The sequence below is a fragment of the Harmonia axyridis genome, chromosome 1 (genome assembly GCF_914767665.1).
Source record: "Harmonia axyridis chromosome 1, icHarAxyr1.1, whole genome shotgun sequence".
Classification (NCBI taxonomy): domain Eukaryota; kingdom Metazoa; phylum Arthropoda; class Insecta; order Coleoptera; family Coccinellidae; genus Harmonia; species Harmonia axyridis.
Genome location: NC_059501.1, coordinates 25,140,053 through 25,160,328, shown reverse-complemented (window position 1 = coordinate 25,160,328; position 20,276 = coordinate 25,140,053). Strand labels below are relative to the sequence as shown.

The window sequence follows — 20,276 nt, the reverse complement described above, 5'->3', positions numbered from 1 at the left end:
TTTTGCCTACCGAACTTTTTGTTTGGAATAGGGATTCATCAAGCCAAGTAGCTTGACATTTTGACCAACTTTGACATGAAAATCAAGCTCGTGAAAAATTACATACTTGAGCTTGACTTCACTTGGTTATAGATATTTATTGCTTGACTTGATATCAAGCTACTTGATATTACTTGAGCTCGCTATGCACGCGTCCCCGGCATATATTTCTGCAATCTCGTGCGCGCTCAGACTAAATAAGGGTATTCCTCGAGCGCCGAGAGACTGAAGCATTCGCCAGTGTGACTTTATTAGTAGTTTTCTCATATTTCTATAAAATCTTTTGGTAGATGTTGGTAATTTCTGAAATATCTTTCCAAACTTGGCCAAAATGGCTGAGGATTTTTTATTAACGCCAGCATCTTTGGCTCCTGTTGAAGGACCTTTTTTCAGAGTTGCTATTACAGTTACAACAACCCGCAATAGGTTAGAGGACAAATCTATAAGATGCCTCATGTATCTTAGATCCTTGATGGAAAATTATGAAAACAAACAAAGCCTGGAGGTTTCTCAATATTGAGAAACTTTATTTTTTTTATCATTTTTTATTTTGTAATGATTCATAGTGGTTTAATTTATGTTTTTATTTCAAAAAAGTTAATATTTCGGTTCTTCTATACAATAACTTGACGAAATCAAGCCAAGCTGAAGCCTAGTAGCTTGAAAATCAAGCCAAGCCGTGAATCCCTAGTTTGGAATGACTTGGACTATAACATACCAAAAATTCAGCCAATTTGACAGGAGGCCACTTAACTGATAAAGTTTGCGGTATCCTTTCCAATAGGGATGTTGCGTCATATAATAAAATCAAATGAATTTAGGTTTTCCATATTAAAGGCCGTTTCTAAAATACTAAAATAGCATTTTCATCATCTCGAATTCGATTCAATGAAATTGATTTAAAATGTGTGAATTCTTATCGACTTACACGTGACTGCGAACGCCAATCAGGTCAATTTGACGTCATATCATTGAAACGTTTAGAACATAGACAAACTAATCTTATCTAGTACTAGTGTATCTATGGTTTTAAACGTCAGATGATATAATCAAACCGACTTGACTATCAATATCAGCTGATATCAGTTCAGTTTGACAGACCGTTAGCACGTGGTGACCATAGATAAACTATTTAGTTCAGTTAGTCTATGATGGTGACTCTACTATGCAGTGACGTCACCATAATACCGTGACAGAATGGAGCGTTTCAGCGGGAATTTTGAAAACTTTTTTTATTAACTTATTTTTTATTGGTACTTTCTATATTTCTCCATGAAAATATTTCTCTTCGTGTTTATATAGGGCTTATCTACAAATTGAAAGAAATTTCAAAATATAGGCAACATTCCAGCCAATAACCTTATAAAACAGAGGGATTTCATCTCGCGAGAACCGGAAATCGTGTTCGACTCCTTGACTTTTAACCCTCAAAATCCACAGATCGGATTCGCAAACCATCGACCGTTTCATGCATTCGGGGAAAATACCCTAACGGCGACAGAAAAATATCCGTTGGCAGAAAGTATCAACTTTCAAATTTCGGCAGTCCCATCATTTTCAATCGTGGCCCCATTAGGAAATTGTGGAAACCGCCGCCCCAGAGCGACGGAAAGAAGGATGAAGAGAGAGAGAAAGAGAGAGAGAGAGAAGGGTCGGTCTCCGAGTTTCATCTTTGCCGGCTTCGTGCTGTTGCGAAGGAGAAAACAGATTCTGGTGACCTCGTTTCCACCGTCGGGCCGATCAATAACAAGCGACCACCCCCGGGATATTCATGGACCCAGGGTTGCCGATTGGTACATAATCATCAGATTTTTATTTTTTATTTATTACGACATCCAACACCCTGAGCCAATTACAGAATTTTTTTATATATCCTTTATTGAAATTTACAATCTACTCTAAACAAGTATGAAGTAAATGTGATGAATTTGAAATGACAAGTAGAAGTTATCAAACATATCGACCCTTCTTATTTACAAAACTTCAATTGAAGTCAATTGGTCAAGTTTTCTATAATATTCTCCTTCTGTTGAACGGGTTTTCTGCTAGTTGGTCTATGATTCTGTTTTCATGCTCTTCCAGATTTTGTTGATAATATCTTGATCGTTTTTTTTTATTTCCTCATTAATAAATGGGATTTTCAAATCATTATGTATCGTCAAATTGGAAACGTACCAAGGTGCATGTGTTAACGATGGAAGTATTTTGGATTGCAGTTTCTGTATTATTTGGATATACTACAGAATTAATTCAGAAAGCAGCCTAGGAATCCCCACTAACCGCAAATTCGAGAACTAGTAACTGCAAAACGACAAGCCAGAGGTAGATGGCAAAGATCCCGTAACTCAGCGCATAAAACAGTTTATAACCGCTTAGGTATAAAACTTCGAAAAAGTCTTGAAGATTATTCCAACTCGCAATTTCAACACCACATTCAAAATATAGACAACAACAGTGAACACAACATTTGGAAAGCCACGAAGAAATATAAGAGACCTTTAACACGAAAACCTCCAATCCGAAAGACAACTAGGGAATGGGCTACCTACGATGAGGAAAAATCTAAAATCTTCGCTTTACAATTGTCACAAGTATTGAGACTGGATGATACGAATCCAGGCTACAATGATACAGAGGTTGAGTCTTTCCTTGATATTGCGTTCCAGATGTCTCTTCCCATAAAACCTTTCAGACCCAAGGAAATTACAGAATGTGAAAAGAAAATACAAGAAATGAAACCATATTGAAATGAATACATTTTTTTCTATGACGAGAATCTCAGTTGATCAGTCACAAAATATCACTTTATATGAAATTATATATTGATCACTAACTATAAATCTCCTGTTCACACCAATTTTTTGTATTTTGACAACAATACAATTAATAACTTCCAGAATCTTCAATATCATCATCACAGTTGCAAGGCTTATTTCACAAATTTGGCAAGCTCCTGGACCTGGAATCTCAATAATATTGGCCAGGTGCTTCATTCAAAAAATCATTAATTTATGCACTAGTGTAAATCTTAGCTTTCTTGGTAGCTTAACCTTTCCCATTTTGTTTCAGAAATGATATCAGTTGGGAACATTTTGATATGTCTACATTAATATTGGATGGTAACATGGACTGGTAATGAACGAGTACTCTTTGTTTTGGATTGCGAAGGATCGTAAGAGGTTTGCTGAGATTGTAGCCATCCTTCTTTGAATGGAGAAGGCAGAAGAAGAATAGAAGAAGAAGTAACATAATAATAAGAAGAAGTAACATAGATTTAATCAATGAATAATTCGACAACACTGTTGATAGTGTTTGTTGTTGGGCCAGTTCCGAAAAATAAGCTAACGGTACTGTCTCTGAGAAAGAACTGCATGTCTTCTTCATCTTCCATTCAATGAATCTTGAATACGTGGTTTCGTAAATATTCTGCAATTTCTTTCTTCTTATTCAAGTACCTATCCGATTCGAATGTTGGCAATCATAATTTTGTTGGTAGCAGCTCGAAACACTTCTGCTGAGCTTTTCCCAAGACAGGTTCTCAGATATCGCAATTTTGTTCTTCTCCTTGCGGATCCCCTCTTACCTACTACTTTCCCTTGAATTATATTCTGCATGGGGGAATATCTCTCTTCATTTATCAAAATATGACCCAGGCCTTTGTACAAATAAGGAAAAAACTCAAGAACTTGTGTTTAGCCTGAAGGATATCGGGGAGAGCAATAAGCTGAGTTCTGTTAAATTCCTTGAAGTTTTTTTAGATTCCAAGCTCTCTTGGACAGATCATGTGAACTTTTTATCTGCCAAATAAAGTAACTCTATTTTTGCGCTGAGAACTATGACCCGCTCTCTTTCGAGGAATGTACTCAGGTCTGTATACTTGGCTTTAGTTGAGACGTACATGCGATATGTTATACTGGTGTGGGGAAACAGCTCCCATGCCAGCTCCATTTTCCGATAACAGAGGCAGGGATACCTTCAGAAGATTCAATCTCCTAACATTTCCATCAATTTTCATTTTAGAAAATATAATGTATATTCACAAAAAAAAAGGATGATTTCCGTGTCCAATCGGATATACACGATCATGACCCAAGAGGTAAGTCCCTTATTAGAAGGAACTTTTTTAGACTGAAAGGGGGGGCCAGAGTTTTGGGGACTTTCCCTTTATAACAAACTTCCGGGTGGGGCCAAGAACCTGCCAACGAAGCAGCTAAAGTTCAAGCTGATAAAGATTTTAACGACAAGAGCTTTTTATTCACTTGACGAATTTAATGAGATGACGATGGACAACGAAGATTTTTTATGATACTTTGTTCGTGAAATATTTATTTAGTAGGCATGTACCTTATATGTGTGTATATTTATATGCTTTTTAACCTATATATTTATATATTTATTTGCTTTTTTACCTGTATATTTATATATTTGTTTGCTTTTCAACCTATGTATACATTTCCACTGTATTGTATGACTTTGTCTGTTTATACTCATTTTTCGACTTGTGAAAACTATTGTAACTCACCAAAAAAAGCTTTCTTCTCTTAACTGTATAAACGATTTCCCGGTCTTTTTTCATTATCTCTAGCACTTCTTCATTTGTAATGTGAGCTGGTAGTAATTTTTGGGAAGCTACTTCCGCTGCTTCTAATAACTCTGATGGGATCAGGGAAAACTCGGAATCCGACATTTTTTGAATTTATAGTACTCAAAATAACTAGATACTAAATAACCAGTAAGATGGCAATTTTTGAATCGAAAAATAGAATTAAATTAACAGATATCACTGTTTAATTCAAAAGTTTCTGAGCAACTCATGTCTAATTGTCTTACAAAACTTTATATTTCACATCTATAAATTTTTTCCGATCGTAATGATATGATTGTATTTTGATGAAACTAATGAAACTGAGAATATTAAATATTTTTATTTTATTCAGTTATAACTTATTTGTTTATGCTATTTTTTCAAATTCTCTCTATATGTTGTTGTATTTAGTTCATATTTGAAGAATATTTTTCCTTTTTTTCGCAATTTTCAGTTTTGCTTTTACCTGTTAGATGATTTTTCAAGGCAATAAATATTTTGTTCTACCTCTTCGATCATTTAGTTCTCATTATTGGGTATCATCAAGCAATTTTAAATTTTAACATAACTTCTAGAAAAATATGATAATTTCGACAACGTGCTAACATAATTTCTCGCCGAGCCAGCGGCAACACCGCATGGTCCTGTCTAACGCCGCATCCACCCGCTATCGCGGCCATGCCAAATCCCGGCTCAAGGAGGCCAGCCTGGTGCAAGGGAGGTCTGGATGTGGAGGAGGTCGGAGCTCTCGAAAATAGCTAATTCCGGGAAATGGGATGAAAATTAAACCTGCTTTGGGTAGGTATGTTGCCGGACGAAGTTCGGGATTGATGAAAAAACTTTTTGGAATTGGGTCAATTTGATTGCCGCGAACGAAATTATTTCGGAATTACAGATGTAGACGTAGCGAGAGTCTCAAGTTTGAATGTGCTCTCTCATTATGGCCATTATTCAAGAGACGCACATTTACTTGATTTCGAATTCTTCGTTAACTGGTAAAGGTGTGACCGAATGGTTTTATCGGTCGTAATTAGCTAATGGATTATTTGCAACAAAAAAAGCTTGAAATATGCCAGAAGAATGATCGAAATATGCATTTTGAAAAAACGGTAAAAACCTTTTTAATATTCGTTATTATTTATGTCTCTATTAGACCCGTAGTTTCATTCATTACAACTGCCAGCATAAAATCGTTTAGAACTTTAATATTCACTATCCAAATAAAATCAAAATTTCAGTCACAATTATCGATAAAAAATAATTTGGAACTAATAAGAAAAATAAAACATATTTATTCACCTGATAACTATTATCATAATTTATTTCATTCGATGTAGAAAATGTATTTCTTTGCACAAGAAACATTAAAAATTCTAAACGAATTATGTACTTATTCAAAATAAAAAACCCGTTATTTCAAATTGTCTTGAAATATGTCGAAATCAAATTTATTTACATAATGAAATTCTGAATCTCATGAGTTTATGATTATGGGTAACCTCATGAGTAAAAATGGTGAAGTTTTTATGGATAATTCAGAATCTGAATTCATTTTAACGACATGACGAAATTCTTCCTTTTTTGGAATGAGATGATATTATATGTTGCTTCAAAGATAACTTTCTTTGTTCAAAGAATTCATCAACAGCACCTGTTGGTTGAATTCACATCTGAAGTAGAAAAAAACGGCGCAATTAGAGCCTCAATTTTCTTAATACAAATATAATTTAATCTACCAAAGCGTTAAATCTGTTTTATAAATCGTCAAGAAAAATTTTCTATCACGATAACACACACAATAACAAATTTTCTGCCAAAAAAAGAACAAATCCCATCGAACAACTACCATATTCCTCTGAAATGACTCCAACCAATTTTTTGCTTTCTTCAAAACTCAAATTACAACTGAGAAGTATTTGATCTATAAAAAAAACACTGAAGTCGATTCCTTAATGGCATTTTTCATTCTTTAAAATGAGTCGACTCCTTAATGGCATTTTTCATTCTTTAAAATGAGGAATTGCCCCCTTGGAACTGAATCCAAGAGCGTAATTGAAGCCTGAATAAACGAGCAAATTTCACATCACTGCTCTCTTCATTTTTTTCGATATTTTGCTTGAATTTTCTATGGTTCTGATTACGCTATGAACGCCCATATTAACGCGGCTCTCTACATAGATTCCAACCTACCCTAAACGATTGCGCAAAAATGTTTTAATTATTGGATATTGGATTATTCAATGTCCCTGACGAAATCCTTCAGGAGAGGCCTGCGTCGAGGTCGATACAGTAGAATTAAATTAATTACACATATTATATATCGTTTCAATCAATTCCCGGCACTTTCATGACATAGTAGTATGTTGGTAGGTTCTACCTGTCTGTAGAAATATCAAAATTGCCGTCTGCTTTATGTAGATCCTAAAAAGGAAGTCAGTGCATTTCCTTACATCCGTTCACATAAAAAATGTAATAAAAAATAATATATTCTGCAACCCCATGCATGTTTTCTGATATGTACTCAAGATGTCGAAAATGTGTTCTTGAGTAGAGAGGATCAATGAGGTATAACAACCAATTTTATAGGACACGAGCACATGACATCGAAGTACAAGCCTTGCTGACCTAACTCAAATCCAGCTTTTTATTGGTATTGATGAAGCTGTTTTCCACCCCGATCTTTGCCGTTGACTTCCTGACCTCCATTCTTCTTAATTCATCGAGTGGGGTTTTTCACGCACAGCATAAAAATCGCCATATTTAAAAATGCAACAAAATTGCAAGATACACTAGTTCATAATTTTAATTTTAGAATGTATGTTCAGTTTTTTTGTGTGTTGTATCTCTACAAATTATTAGACATCTGAACACTTGGCGATTCAGTTCTAATAGAGTCGGTAATAATTCCTTGGTGTACGTAAAAAATTTTTTTCAATATTTGTCGTTTTATCAGAAAAATAATGCAAATTTTACACTATGGTTTATAACTATCTCAAAATTTGAATTATTGCAATGTTTGAACTCTCCTGGATTTGGTTCATAAATTACAATTATTAAGCTTTAATTTTTAATCTCTCCTGAGATTTTTCAGAGTTTATCCGTCTTTTGGGTTTTACACACTCCTAAACTTACACGGTCTAACATCAAAAAGTCGATTCCTTTTCTCAAACTATTCCAAAGCTTTATCACCGAGAATAAATAACCAACAGGCCTCAATCATTCTTCCAATCAGACATTTTTCCTTCTAGCGAATAGGAAACCGCTCCAAATCAGCTTCCATTTTCAATTTCTTGGAACTGTGCCCACCAAAGCGGCTCGGGCCGTAAGCTCATTGTGTTCCACGATGCTGTTTTCCCTGATAGATTTATTGAAAAAAACTTTCCAATTTGCAGCGATCCCTTTTGCCGGTGTAGCTTTTATTCTCAACGGGGAATTATTAAATTGTTCGCTCGGTTCCGACAAAGAAAAAGTTATTTTTCCATTGTTAAATTAACTTCACGGAAAAAAGGTAATTCAAATAATGTTTTAACAAGATAATTCTCACAGTTCATCGAGGAGAAAGTTTTTTGTTAATGAGCTGTGTTTTTTTTGAACATTTAATATTCTCTTTTGTCTCTGAACAGATCACTTTATCATTTCATCACAATGTCTGTATTTTTCGAATTTTGAGGTGTTAATATCGCCGAAATCTTGTTTCCCTATTCATTTCAAAACTGCATATTCGATCGAGATGAACATTTGCATTGGAATGTAAAATAACAATTTCAATCTTCATGCACATTTTCAAACTGATCACCTCATCAGACCATGGAAAATTCAATGAGAATATTGTAGAAGAAATACCCAATATTTCCATCACAATAGATCTTATCTAGTTGAATATCGAAAAATAATCACCCAGATTTGCGGAACTACAAAACCGACAAGTTGAGATTCTGAATGTTTACGTACAGGGTGGGCCACGGTCGATAGTACCCTAGACTTTTACGGAGAACGGAAGATACGATTTTATTGAAAATTTGATTTCTTGGGTAAGAAAACACTACTTCATCGATCTAAAACATAAAATAATAAGCCATGTTTTGCACAAAAAAAAAGTAAATCAATCAATTACTCGGAAACCGCTAGAGATAGGAACAAAGAATTTAATAAATAATCAAGAGGCTACTGCAAACCGAAAAGAGTAATAATGTACAGGGTGTTCTATTTGAAATATCGAAGTTGTTAATACTTTTTGATATAAGCGCCAACACTACAGCGCTGAAAATACTTTAGATCCATAGAGCAGTCGTTTCTACCCAAAAAACCAAATTTTTTCAATAAAAGCGTAACTTCCGTTTTCTGTAATTCCATCGGGTACCATCGGTCGGGGCCCCCTGTATATAAAAAGAAGAAGCTTTGTGCGAAATTTCAAGATGATTAAATAATCAGAACAATAAAAATTTCAAATAGAATACTAAAAATAAAAAAATAGGAAAATCACTAATGTAAAAACAGAAGGTTTCGAGCCACCTTGACGCTTGGAGACCACATATAGAGCTATATACAGTTAACCAAAGATGCAATTGATGCAAGAATGGAGAGCTCCCATCTAACAAAACATAACCTCTAATCAATGTAATAAATCCATTACGCATTGCCAGTAAAGGTTGTAATTTTACTTTTTTTCCTCTTTTCCAGACAAATTCAATTATACGTAATTTCAAATTATTAAAATGAAATAATTCACTCCTATTAAATGTACTCTTCTGAGTCATCTCGGTTAAAATATGAAATGGAAATATTTCTTCAAATTTATAAAATGCTCTGCATAAACTATAACCCAAGCTAAATAAGCACTTTTTTGTCATTTGCGAATTGCACTCTGTTTTCTGGAGAATTTTAATTAACGCTGTTCCAAGTGAAATTCGCCCTGAGCCACAATTATTTTATTTCTCAGATGAAAATTTCACACGATTTGTTGCAATGAAACCAGAAAACTTAATCATGATATTTTTTAATGGTGTTTTTAAAGTACTTCTAAAAAATTCAGTGGCATGTTGCTGACGTCAAATTATGAACAATAGGTCATGAAACTATAAGTCTACAAATTATCCGTTTTTTAGATACCTGAGTGTCGTAGTGAGTGTGAATAAAATTTAAAATAATAAATAAAAGAAAGAGAACCAAATCATTGTTATTTATGCTCAGCATTTTTAACAATAAAAGGAATAAAAGCTTTATAAATTGAAATTCACTTTCCGGTGTTATATCATCCTTTTAAAAATTTCCGACTCACCTTGTATAATGAATATTAATCAATGATGATATACAGGGTGGCCATTTGAAAACGAAACCGACGAGATTACAGACGAAATAAAGTTTTTCGATAGAAATGCTCGGACAGGTCGATTTCTGTTTCGAGGGGAACAACTTAAGATGTAGGTTACGGACGCATAGCGCTACAACCCTTGCTGCTACAACCCCCACCCCCAATTTTTGAATAGGGAAGATGGGGTGAGTGATACCTCAATTTAAAGGTATTTTTATACTGATTTCAGCACAGTAATTGTTTTTTCATTTTATGCATTAGTTCTCGAAATATTCATGCATTAGTTAGTTAGGAAGGAAGCCACAGTCATGGTTGTTTTGAAGCTCAAAATGTCGATTTTTCACAAAACACTACAAGTGCCATGAAAACACCACTTAATTTCAAATAATTAGTTAAGAATATTTCGAGAACTAATGCATAAAATGAAAAAACAATTACTGTGCTGAAATCAGTATAAAAATACCTTTCAAATGAGGTATCACTCACCCCATCTTCCCTATTCAAAATTTTGGGGTGAGGGTTGTAGCAGCAAGGGTTGAAGCGCTATGCGTCCGTAACCTACATCTTAAGTTGTCCCCCTCGAAACAGAAATCGACCTGTCCGAGCATTTCTATCTAAAAACTTTATTTCGTCTGTAATCTCGTCTGTTTCGTTTTCAAATGGCCACCTTGTATTATGAATGGTGTTTCTAAAGTACTTGTAGAAAATTCAGTGGCATGTTGCTGACGTCCAAATAAAAACATAAGTTCATAAAACCATATGTCCACAAGTTATTCGTTTCTTAGACACTAGAGTGTCAAAGTGTGTGTGAATAACTCTTAAAATAATAAATGTAAGAAAGAGAACCGAATCACTGTAATTTATCTGGAGAATAAGCTCAGCATTTCGAACAATAAAAAGAATAAAAGCTTTATATATTGATATTCACATTCCGGTGTTATATCATCCCTTTAAAAATTTCAGACTCGCCTTGTATAATGAATATTAATCAATGATTATATATAATTGAAAAATTGAAAGCTGAAAAACTCTTTGTTTAGCCCTTTAAAATTTCATTAATACGAAATAGGATGGCTTGAGGCACGGATTATTAGACAAGATGATTAACGAGCGTACTTAGGCGAACTTCTTCTGCGAATGAAAATTTCAGAGTTACTCTCATCTCATTTCACTCACGATTAACTGAAGGGAATCAAAATTCTATAATGAAAAATTACACAAATGCTATATCGTTAATATTGAAGACCATCAATTTTGAACTTCTGCCTAAGAAAGAAAACAAGAATTCATCATTTGAAAAGACTGGTCAACGGTATTGCGAAATTATTTTTTTCCACAACCGTTCCTAAACAACTTCTTTTCCGCATTGTTTTCGATTCGGAAAGTGTCACTTTCTGAACTAGTGCGGAAAAGTGAATATTTGTTAAATTTGTGAATAATAATACCTTCAGCATGAAATCTCTTAATCTACTAAGTACTTATATCTTTAGTTAAATATTTCAAATTATGCAATTTTATCCACCTCTCAACTTCGAATTTAGGAAGAACAGGCTCTTACATTAGTCCATCCAAACAAAATCCAACATTGACCAACGGCCTCAATTAGTGAAATTAATGAAATTATAACATCTTTATATCGCGATTATAAAACATTCAAAGGATATGATATATTACGGGACGCCCACACTCCGCAAAGACCAAGAATTCAAGAGGAAACATAATAGTACCAGAAAATGATTCATACAGAACTTCCAGACATACGACAAATTGATGTGGGAGCTCAACAAGCCTGGAATTTGGGTCACACTCAAGGAAACTGGAAAGAAAACTAAAAGGAAGTGGTACACCGAAATCCATTGTCGAATGAAGACAAAATGAGAGGCTATTAAATAGATAAAAGGGCTAAAGAATATAAATATAATAGTAAACCGGTCTCTACTAAAACTTGTCTCACCGGAAAAGAACGTTTAAGATCCATTGGATATATTTGTTTTGAGCAAATAGTGAAGTGGAATTCAACGGTTTTTATGACGCCCATTGCTCCTTATTCACAGTTTTAGCTACGATAACTTTGCCAGTTATAAGATAATCTACAATTTAGGCTTGTGAACATCAACGAAGCATTGTTCATCTAAATAATTTGTTCATTTCAAGTAAATGATTTCAATTAATAATACTTTTGTGGACACAGCGGAGAGAAGCCAAAGTCCACGTAGGACCAAACCATTTCTGCTAAATGGCATAAACTCAATAAGTTCCGAGCCTAACCTCTAAAACAATTTTTTTTTGAAAATTCGACTTGATTCGTCAACAAGATTCTCTCAAGATTCTCCATTTCAATGATCCTCTAACTTTTCTGTAGAAACATCCGTCTTTGCCTTCTTCAATTTGACCATGGTTATCATCAGTTTGTGTCGAGAAGCGTTTTCGATACACGAAACTAGGTTTTATCCTTTTTCCAAAGAAAAAATGCGTCCCTTCACCTTCAATATTTCGTTCCAGACTTAACTAAATATTCGTAAATTTTGACACACATCTTTTGAATGTTGGTTTCCATAATAGTCTGAGGTTATCAGCATGAATACAATCCTTCGAATTGCTGGAACCATATCTCTTCCAATTCCAAATAATTTGAGGCCAAAACAAATGGGTAATCATTTGGCTATAGCGATGAGCATTGACGGTTTGAGTGACACATTCATTTTAGAAGAAGTACAGGCCAATCACTCCACTAGAGCAAATTGCACACCATACAATAACTTTTTGTGGATGCAATAGTCTCTCGGCAGTTACATCAGAACTTTTAATGTCCTATATGCGACAATTTTGCTCGTTTACATAGCCGCCGAGTGGAGAATGTGCTTCTTTGCTGAAGAAAATTAGATGCGAAAAATCGTTGTTGTTGAGCACCCAATCGGCTTATGATCTACGCATTACATATTTCTGAACTGAACTTATAATGATGAAGATGCAAATCCAGATGTTAAATACGACATAGCGTTCCGTGAGAGAGGCCCAAATATTGTGCGCACCGAGTTTGAATGAATATGGATCTTCTTCAATACTTCAATTACAGCAGCATTACTCTCGGTCGAACGTGCTCTTGGATGATGTATGAGTCTTAAGATATATAATAATAATAATAATAAACTTTATTTAATATCAGTGACAGATCCCGTTTCTTCAAAATTTTTCACTGTCTTACCAATTGTATGCTTCTCAGAGTAATAAACATAGATAGAGGGAGCATATGTCATTTTCAGTAAGCAAATTTTTTCCCCAACAAGAACTATCAAATTTGACATGAAGCGCGGGGAAAAGAAAACATATCAGTGATACGATATTTCACTCAATTCGCGAGTTTCTCCACAAAGAACACACTTCTTATGTCCCATAGCGAATCAACGTTTCATTTTAACTCAAAATATATTGAAATAAATACCTAAATATATCAGAAATTCAGAAAACAAACTTCAAGCGCGCCAAACGACATGAAACAACCGATGACACTAGGAGGGCAAAAGTTGCCAAACCTTGGATTTCAGCAGGTGGATACAGAAAATAATAGATATTCTGCTTATTGTAAATTCGAAAATTAGGAAAAATATCGGATTCCAAATGTTCAAATTTGCATATTCAATCGGGAATACTCAAATAAATATATTTCATTCAATATAATATGCATTCATAACGATATAATAAAATTGTGGATTTGAAAATATATCACAATCCGACAACGTAATCTAACCATGTTGGGGACATGTAAAAATTGCGTATACTCCCTCTATGTTTATTACTCTATGGTATGCTTAGATAGACGATTATGTCGACCATAATCTGCTCGTAAAACACAAAAAGTAGTAACTACAGAATAATTATTTTTGTTGTAACTTTCCACAATTTTCACACGATCAGCAGTAGATAAACGATCCATATTGTTAAATGGCTAACCTTTCAACTGAACATAAGACGCTCTGGATGGCACTTCTCTTTGACATAAGTCATTGAATCAAGACTGTGACACCCGGACCACAACATTGATAACACATTATTTGGTGGGATGGAAAAATTGATGATACATTGTGTTTATATCGCTTCAGTCATGGCTGCAGGACCTCCTTGTCTTACCCTTAACGAAAAATTATATAACTCCAAATTTTCTTACACGGACAGGTTCTCGTAATAGTTTGTACAGGACCAAGTACTAATAAGGATGATCTCGAGCATCCCTTGAATACATCAAAAGTTTTATGAGCTGGTTTACATAAATATTGCTTCAAGTTTTCGAGATGAGCATGAAGTACTGGGAAGTTCCAAGACACGCTCATAATCCAAATTAGCCTACATACATAAAATTCAGGACGGGATGTGAATTACAGTTTCATTTTGATGTTGGAAATATTAGATTACATAAATCTCGAGACGAGCAGTATATAAATCCAAAAGGTTATTATAGTGTATCAGGAAGAGGGAGCTCCTCACCAGCTGTGATATCATGGGATACTTATCGATCTTTATTGCACTGATGAATCTTCGGAGCCATCGAGGAAAAGTAAATATGACTGCCAGAATTCCAAATATCGTTAGGAACCTTGAAATTCAGAAAAAGTGCATGAATACTATTTTTTCGAAATTCATCTATATCTTTGCTGGGAAACTATACATCATGTCAATAATGAGGAATACATTCTGGGTAAAAAAAGCAATCAATACTATACTCTTCTTGCTGCAAAAATAGTGGTCGATTCATTGCCACAAAAATTCCGAAAAATTCAAAGAATTAGGTGATTGATGTCTGATGAAAAATATGCACTAAACTCATAGCGAGAATATGTTACCACTATATTTTGCTGAGAACCGTTTTGAACCTTCCTCAATTTAGTCACATCATCCTTTGATAAAATCCAGTATTGCAGTCAAGAATAATAATTAAGACACAGGAAATTATCAGCATCTTGTATAGAGAAATTGTTGCATACTGTGTCATCTTTAGAAAATGCACAATTACAACATATACAGGGTGGTGTCGGATAGAGCAAATATTTTCATGAAAGAAAAATTCCTATAAACATGTAACCTAACAAGCTTCGTTTTCGTTGTTTACCTATAACTCTTGTAATAATACATTCATTGTTTCATTTTTCAGGTATTGAAGTCTTGATAATGTAATGTTTCGAATTAGGAAGGGGGTCCTGACAAAGTTATCCAGTGGTGTAGGTATAGAAGTGCGAGTAGCGTTTTCTTATTGAAAATCTACACCGCGGTCCTTCTCTTCAAACCTTCTGAAATCAACAGAGCTTTATTGAAAAATATCAAATTTTTTCAGGGAATGTACCATCTCAAAGATTTATCAGACAATTGAACAATAAAAAATATTGACCAAAATTTTATGTTTGAGTGCCTGATTTTTTTTTTCAGAAATGTTTAATTGAGTGTCATCTGAAAGATTTATGATAAACTACAATATTTTCTGTACTTTCATTCATAATTAATTTGAAAAAGTAATTTTTGTAGTGTCTTTGCTTTGTACTCGATTATTTCGAAAACGGTACATTCTATGAAAACATTAGAGGAGACTTTTTTTTAATGAAGCTCTGTTGATTTCAAAAATGTACCAATTTTTTCGAAAGAAGACAGTGGTGAAGATTTTCAATAAGAAAAAGATCATCGCACCCCTATATCTACGTCACTGGATAATTTTGGCAGGAGACACTTACCTAATTCGAAACATTACATTATCGAGACTTTAATACCTGAAAATTCAAACAATGAATGTAATAATACTAGAGTTATAAGTAAAAAACTGATTTTTTCTGTGACGGGAAAAAAATTTGACATTTTATCTCTGTTGACAGGTAACAAAATATGACTTTTCACGAAATTACTTTTTTCCCCGAGAAAAAAGTGAGTACTTTTTTCCCGGATGTATATTTATCTACATATAGATAAAGGAATAATAATAATTCGACCACACTGTTGATGGCTTTTGTTGTTGTGCCAGTTCCGAAAAACAAGCCAATAACACTGTCTCCGAGAAAGAACTGCATGTCTTTTTCATTTTCCATTCCATAAATCTTGAATACTCGGTTTCGTAAATTTTCCGCGATTTAGCTGGCAATAATTTTCGTGACGCTACTTCCGCTGCTTTTATCAACTCCGGTGGAGTCAGAGAAAACTCGGAATCAGATATTTTTTAACTTTATATTTTTCAACAAAATAACTACTAAACAATTATTACTGAGTTCGCAATTTTTGAAACAAATCACTAAATTAAATTGACAGATATTTGATTACTTTGAAGTTTCCCTTAGCAACGCAGGTCTAATTGCAGCTTACTAGTTTAAAAATTCAAATGTCATATCGATAACATTCTGACTTTAATATATTGTAACAATATGTTCTTTCACTATTAAATTGTCGTTTTTCCTGTCACAGAAAAAAATAGTGTATTATACACGGGAAAAATATTAGATTTTGGCTCTCGGTTTTTTGTCTCCCTCCGCTTCGCGTCGGGAGACAACATAACCTCGAGCTAAAATCTAATACTTTTTTCCCTTGTATAATAAATAACTATTTTTCTTCAAACTTGAACACCCTGTATCTCGCAACCGGAGCTTGTTTGAATACATGTTTATGGGGAATTTTTTACCTGAAAGGAGTTGTTCTATCCGACGCCAAAAGTATTGCACTAAAATATGGACCATCTTGTATATCCGATATTATTCAGATAAATCAAGAAAACGAGCGGGCCAATCACAGTACCCTGCAGTACACCGCATTTCAAACATCCTGAAGTTACCCAGGTATGCATCTAACTTCCCTGCTTGATGTATGTTAGTCAATAATATCATCTAATAATTTGAACACAAGGAACCAACTATTGACAATTATGAATCGTAAGGTTCAATTGATGTTTTTTTGGAGGAAATGCGACATGGTTCCATTGCAGGTATGAAAACCATCTATTTTCAACGACATCAATCGGAAAAACAACATTCCCAAATCGAGTTTCTCGCTTGGGTGGACAGTTTAACGACTAGATATCGAGGTATCCATGATTGATGTATTCTTAATGTCTTTTTTCGGTTCGCGTCCAACTCCAAATGGACGGAAATAAAGGGGATTTGGACGAAATTTCCTACTGCAGTGATTCTGAACGGGGGGTATATAAATATCGAACGTTACAAAAAGGTCAACAAGGTTAAGGACCGACTTGCTAAGCTTTCATCTTTTGATGGAAAAGTTCCTGAAAAACTTGAATTGAAATATGTTATTAAGATGGAATTTGGAAAATGGAAAGATATTCCTTTTGTTATTCCTAATTGTGTTATTACTAAAGAATATGGATTACCGAATCCAATTCGCATTATTCTCTGCATTGTTGGATATTACCTAAATTTATTCATTCATCTATTTTTTCACCATGTGCTTGGCCATATAGGTCATATTATGACCAATATGTTTGAAATATAGACCACCGAACATTCTTATACATAGTACAAAATTTGAACTCGTTTATTTTAATTTGTTTTATAAATAACAATTTCAAGCTCTGTGGGATCTTTCAATATGATCATATCATCACACCAAAGAAAATTCAAGAACAATATTGGAAAAAAAATTTTCTGTTTGAGTTGATAATATCTTGGGTGTATATATAGAATAACCATTTCAGGCTTCGTACAAAACTTTGTGTTGATAGGGTTACCATAGAATAGTGATATATTTAAAAAGACCGAATATTTTCATGACCACACAATAGATGGAGTCCATATTAAACCATAGTGGCGACAAGCGTTGTCTCGTTTTTGATTGGCTGAGCCTAAATATGGCGGCTTCTTGTTTACATTATCCATTTACCTGATTTTTGGGATTTATTCAAAATGTAAGGCCCATTTTATTTAGTCACTGTAGTATTCTTCAGTTAAATAAATTTTTTCTATATACAATCAAATATTACCAGATCTAATAATTTTGGTTTTCGACGTGTGTCAGTTCAGTTCAGTCAATTGTATTCTTAAGTTTTATGGTTCTATGTCCCAATTCGCCATTTTTAGGCTCAATTTGAACGAATTGTCGCCACTATGTTTAGAACTGATACTCAATATTCTCATTAAAAATCTGATCGGGTTGAGAGTTCATGTGACGTATGAAATAATCATTTAAAGATTTCTGAATAATTTTGTATTGATAGCAGAATAGCGAACAAAATTATTTATTTTCTTGAAAAAGGATCTGGCCGAATTGAAATTATGCTTATCTAAATAGAAAAACCATTTAAAGCTTTGTTCAAATTTAATAATAATAATAAAGTTAATAGCGTCATCAAAATCATGCGAAATATTTCCATATAATTCCGTTACAACATTTTGCAAGTAAATATACATAATTTTAAGCTTCATATGAAATTCCGTGTTAACTATGGCATCAGAATCATAAAAATTGAAAATTCATTTTTTCAGTTACGAAACATTAATAGAAAGACAATAACATGTAGTCATTCACTTTTGAGCGCTCGTCATTCATGCGCCAATTGCACCCTTGGAGAACGAAGAACTGTGTATATAATGGCACATGAATGAACGAACGCTTAAAAACTAACTTAAAATCATTGCTTTTTTTCTTAAAAATTAAGAGTGGTAAGACGAATATATCCAAAAATTATCGACTGAAGTTCATTCTGAAAATGAATGTTTTTTAGGTCTACAGTAAATACGTCGAATGCAGGTCCAGATGATCTTTACATTAATATGGTGATGAAAATCAATTGGTAAAGACAATAAGAAACACTTCAGTGCTTTAGTTTTTCATTACAGTGGGTAATTCTATTATGACGAATTCATTCAATTAACTTTTTTCAGAAAATGGGTGTTTTTTTTTAAATCTATAGTAAATGAGTCGAATAGATGTCTCGGTGATCTTCCTTCCTATTGTTATGATGATAAAAATCAATTGCGAAAGAATAGAAGGAACAGAAAAGAAAAATTCAAACTTTCATCATGCAAAAAATATAAAATAAAAAAATGTTTACTGTGTCGACACCGTTCTTCTCGTTTCCCATCACTGCAACACTCAATCACAACACTTATCACTGAATTCCGGTCAGTTTTCGGACTTGGATTATCCACACTGCAAGTGTGATGTAACTCGAACGAAGGAGCACCGTATGGAAACTGAACAATGTTCAACTGTCGATTTGTCTCCTCTGGTAACTATTATGTTATTAGCATGCTCAAAGATGCCTCTAGATAATTTTCTCTTTGTAAAATTTATTCAGGTTGGTAGACGGCTCTAATTCAATAATTTGGGAGGAAGTAGTTTAAATTGGACCAACTTGAAGCGGAAAATTCTGGACCTTTTGTCTGGAAGTCTTCACAATATTAGAACGATGGAAAATCATGTTGATGAACTGCCAAAAGGATATGATTTTGATCGAATACTTTGTCTGATAGGGGCTCTCTAAATTTACAAGCTGAAAACTCATATTCTCCTTTTTATATCTTCTCATTTGTTAACTTCAACCAATTGTAAGTTTATATTGTACTTTTTTTTAAGTGAGAACTTTTATGGATCTATTAGCTATTTTTGGGCAGTTAGATGTTTCTGACAACAGTTTATAAGATATTCTTGAAAATATGCGAAAGATCTGAAGAGATGTTTTTGAACCAAATCACAGATTGCAGGTGATGACATTAAGAGAACAATGTCTTCCTTTCCTATTCCATTAAAATATGTTGGATGGACTTTGAATCCGGTGACCATGACAAAACAATGACAGCTGCTTTCCAGAGAATGTCTAGAGCTCGACAACGATATGGAGATCTGGACTGACTTGCTAAAAAAGAAGTTACAGATGACCTTCTAGATAACACAGGGGAGCAATTTGTAAGACATAATCAACATAAAACGCAGAAATAGTGACTGCTACTCAATAGCCCTTAACCATTACAGTTTTGTTTAGATTAGCAACAAGAATTACAGAAGACAATGGACTAGTTTAGTGATTTTGATGATACTATATTTGACACGATAGATTTAAAATATAGAGCAAAAATGATAGATCAGTGAAAAAATTTTGAAAATCCATCAATAAATGACTGAGAAATAGATTATTTAAATTTACTTATTTTAGCGCGGAACGTCTTTGGTCTCCGACTTGTCTGTGACGTCACGCCACTTGCCTGTGATCGCTACACCATAAATTACGTTTAAATACTTAGCCGCGCCGTTTGTAGTTGTACAGTGTAGTTTTAACTCGAGTTTTGTTTTTATGTCACCATAATGGAAGAAGGCTTCGTGAAAGGACAAAGTGACAATATGCCTAAAATAGATATATTCGCA

At 33.9% G+C, this 20,276-nt stretch overlaps 1 protein-coding gene across 8 annotated transcripts in view; it reads right to left on the bottom strand.

The window, feature by feature from the left end:
* LOC123671091 (sodium/potassium-transporting ATPase subunit alpha) overlaps positions 1–20,276 on the bottom strand; it is an 86,946-nt gene that overhangs the window by 46,754 nt on the left and 19,916 nt on the right. Inside the window, exon 1 of one of the 8 annotated variants that reach the window (XM_045604763.1) lies at positions 18,967–19,114. The exons of 6 other annotated variants lie outside the window; for them this stretch is intronic. In XM_045604763.1, the coding sequence (XP_045460719.1) occupies positions 18,967–18,996 (30 nt within the window). In that variant the 5' untranslated portion in view covers positions 18,997–19,114. Of the gene's footprint in view, positions 1–18,966; positions 19,115–20,276 lie in introns of those variants that run through there. One more of the 8 variants, XM_045604765.1, reaches the window with a different exon arrangement.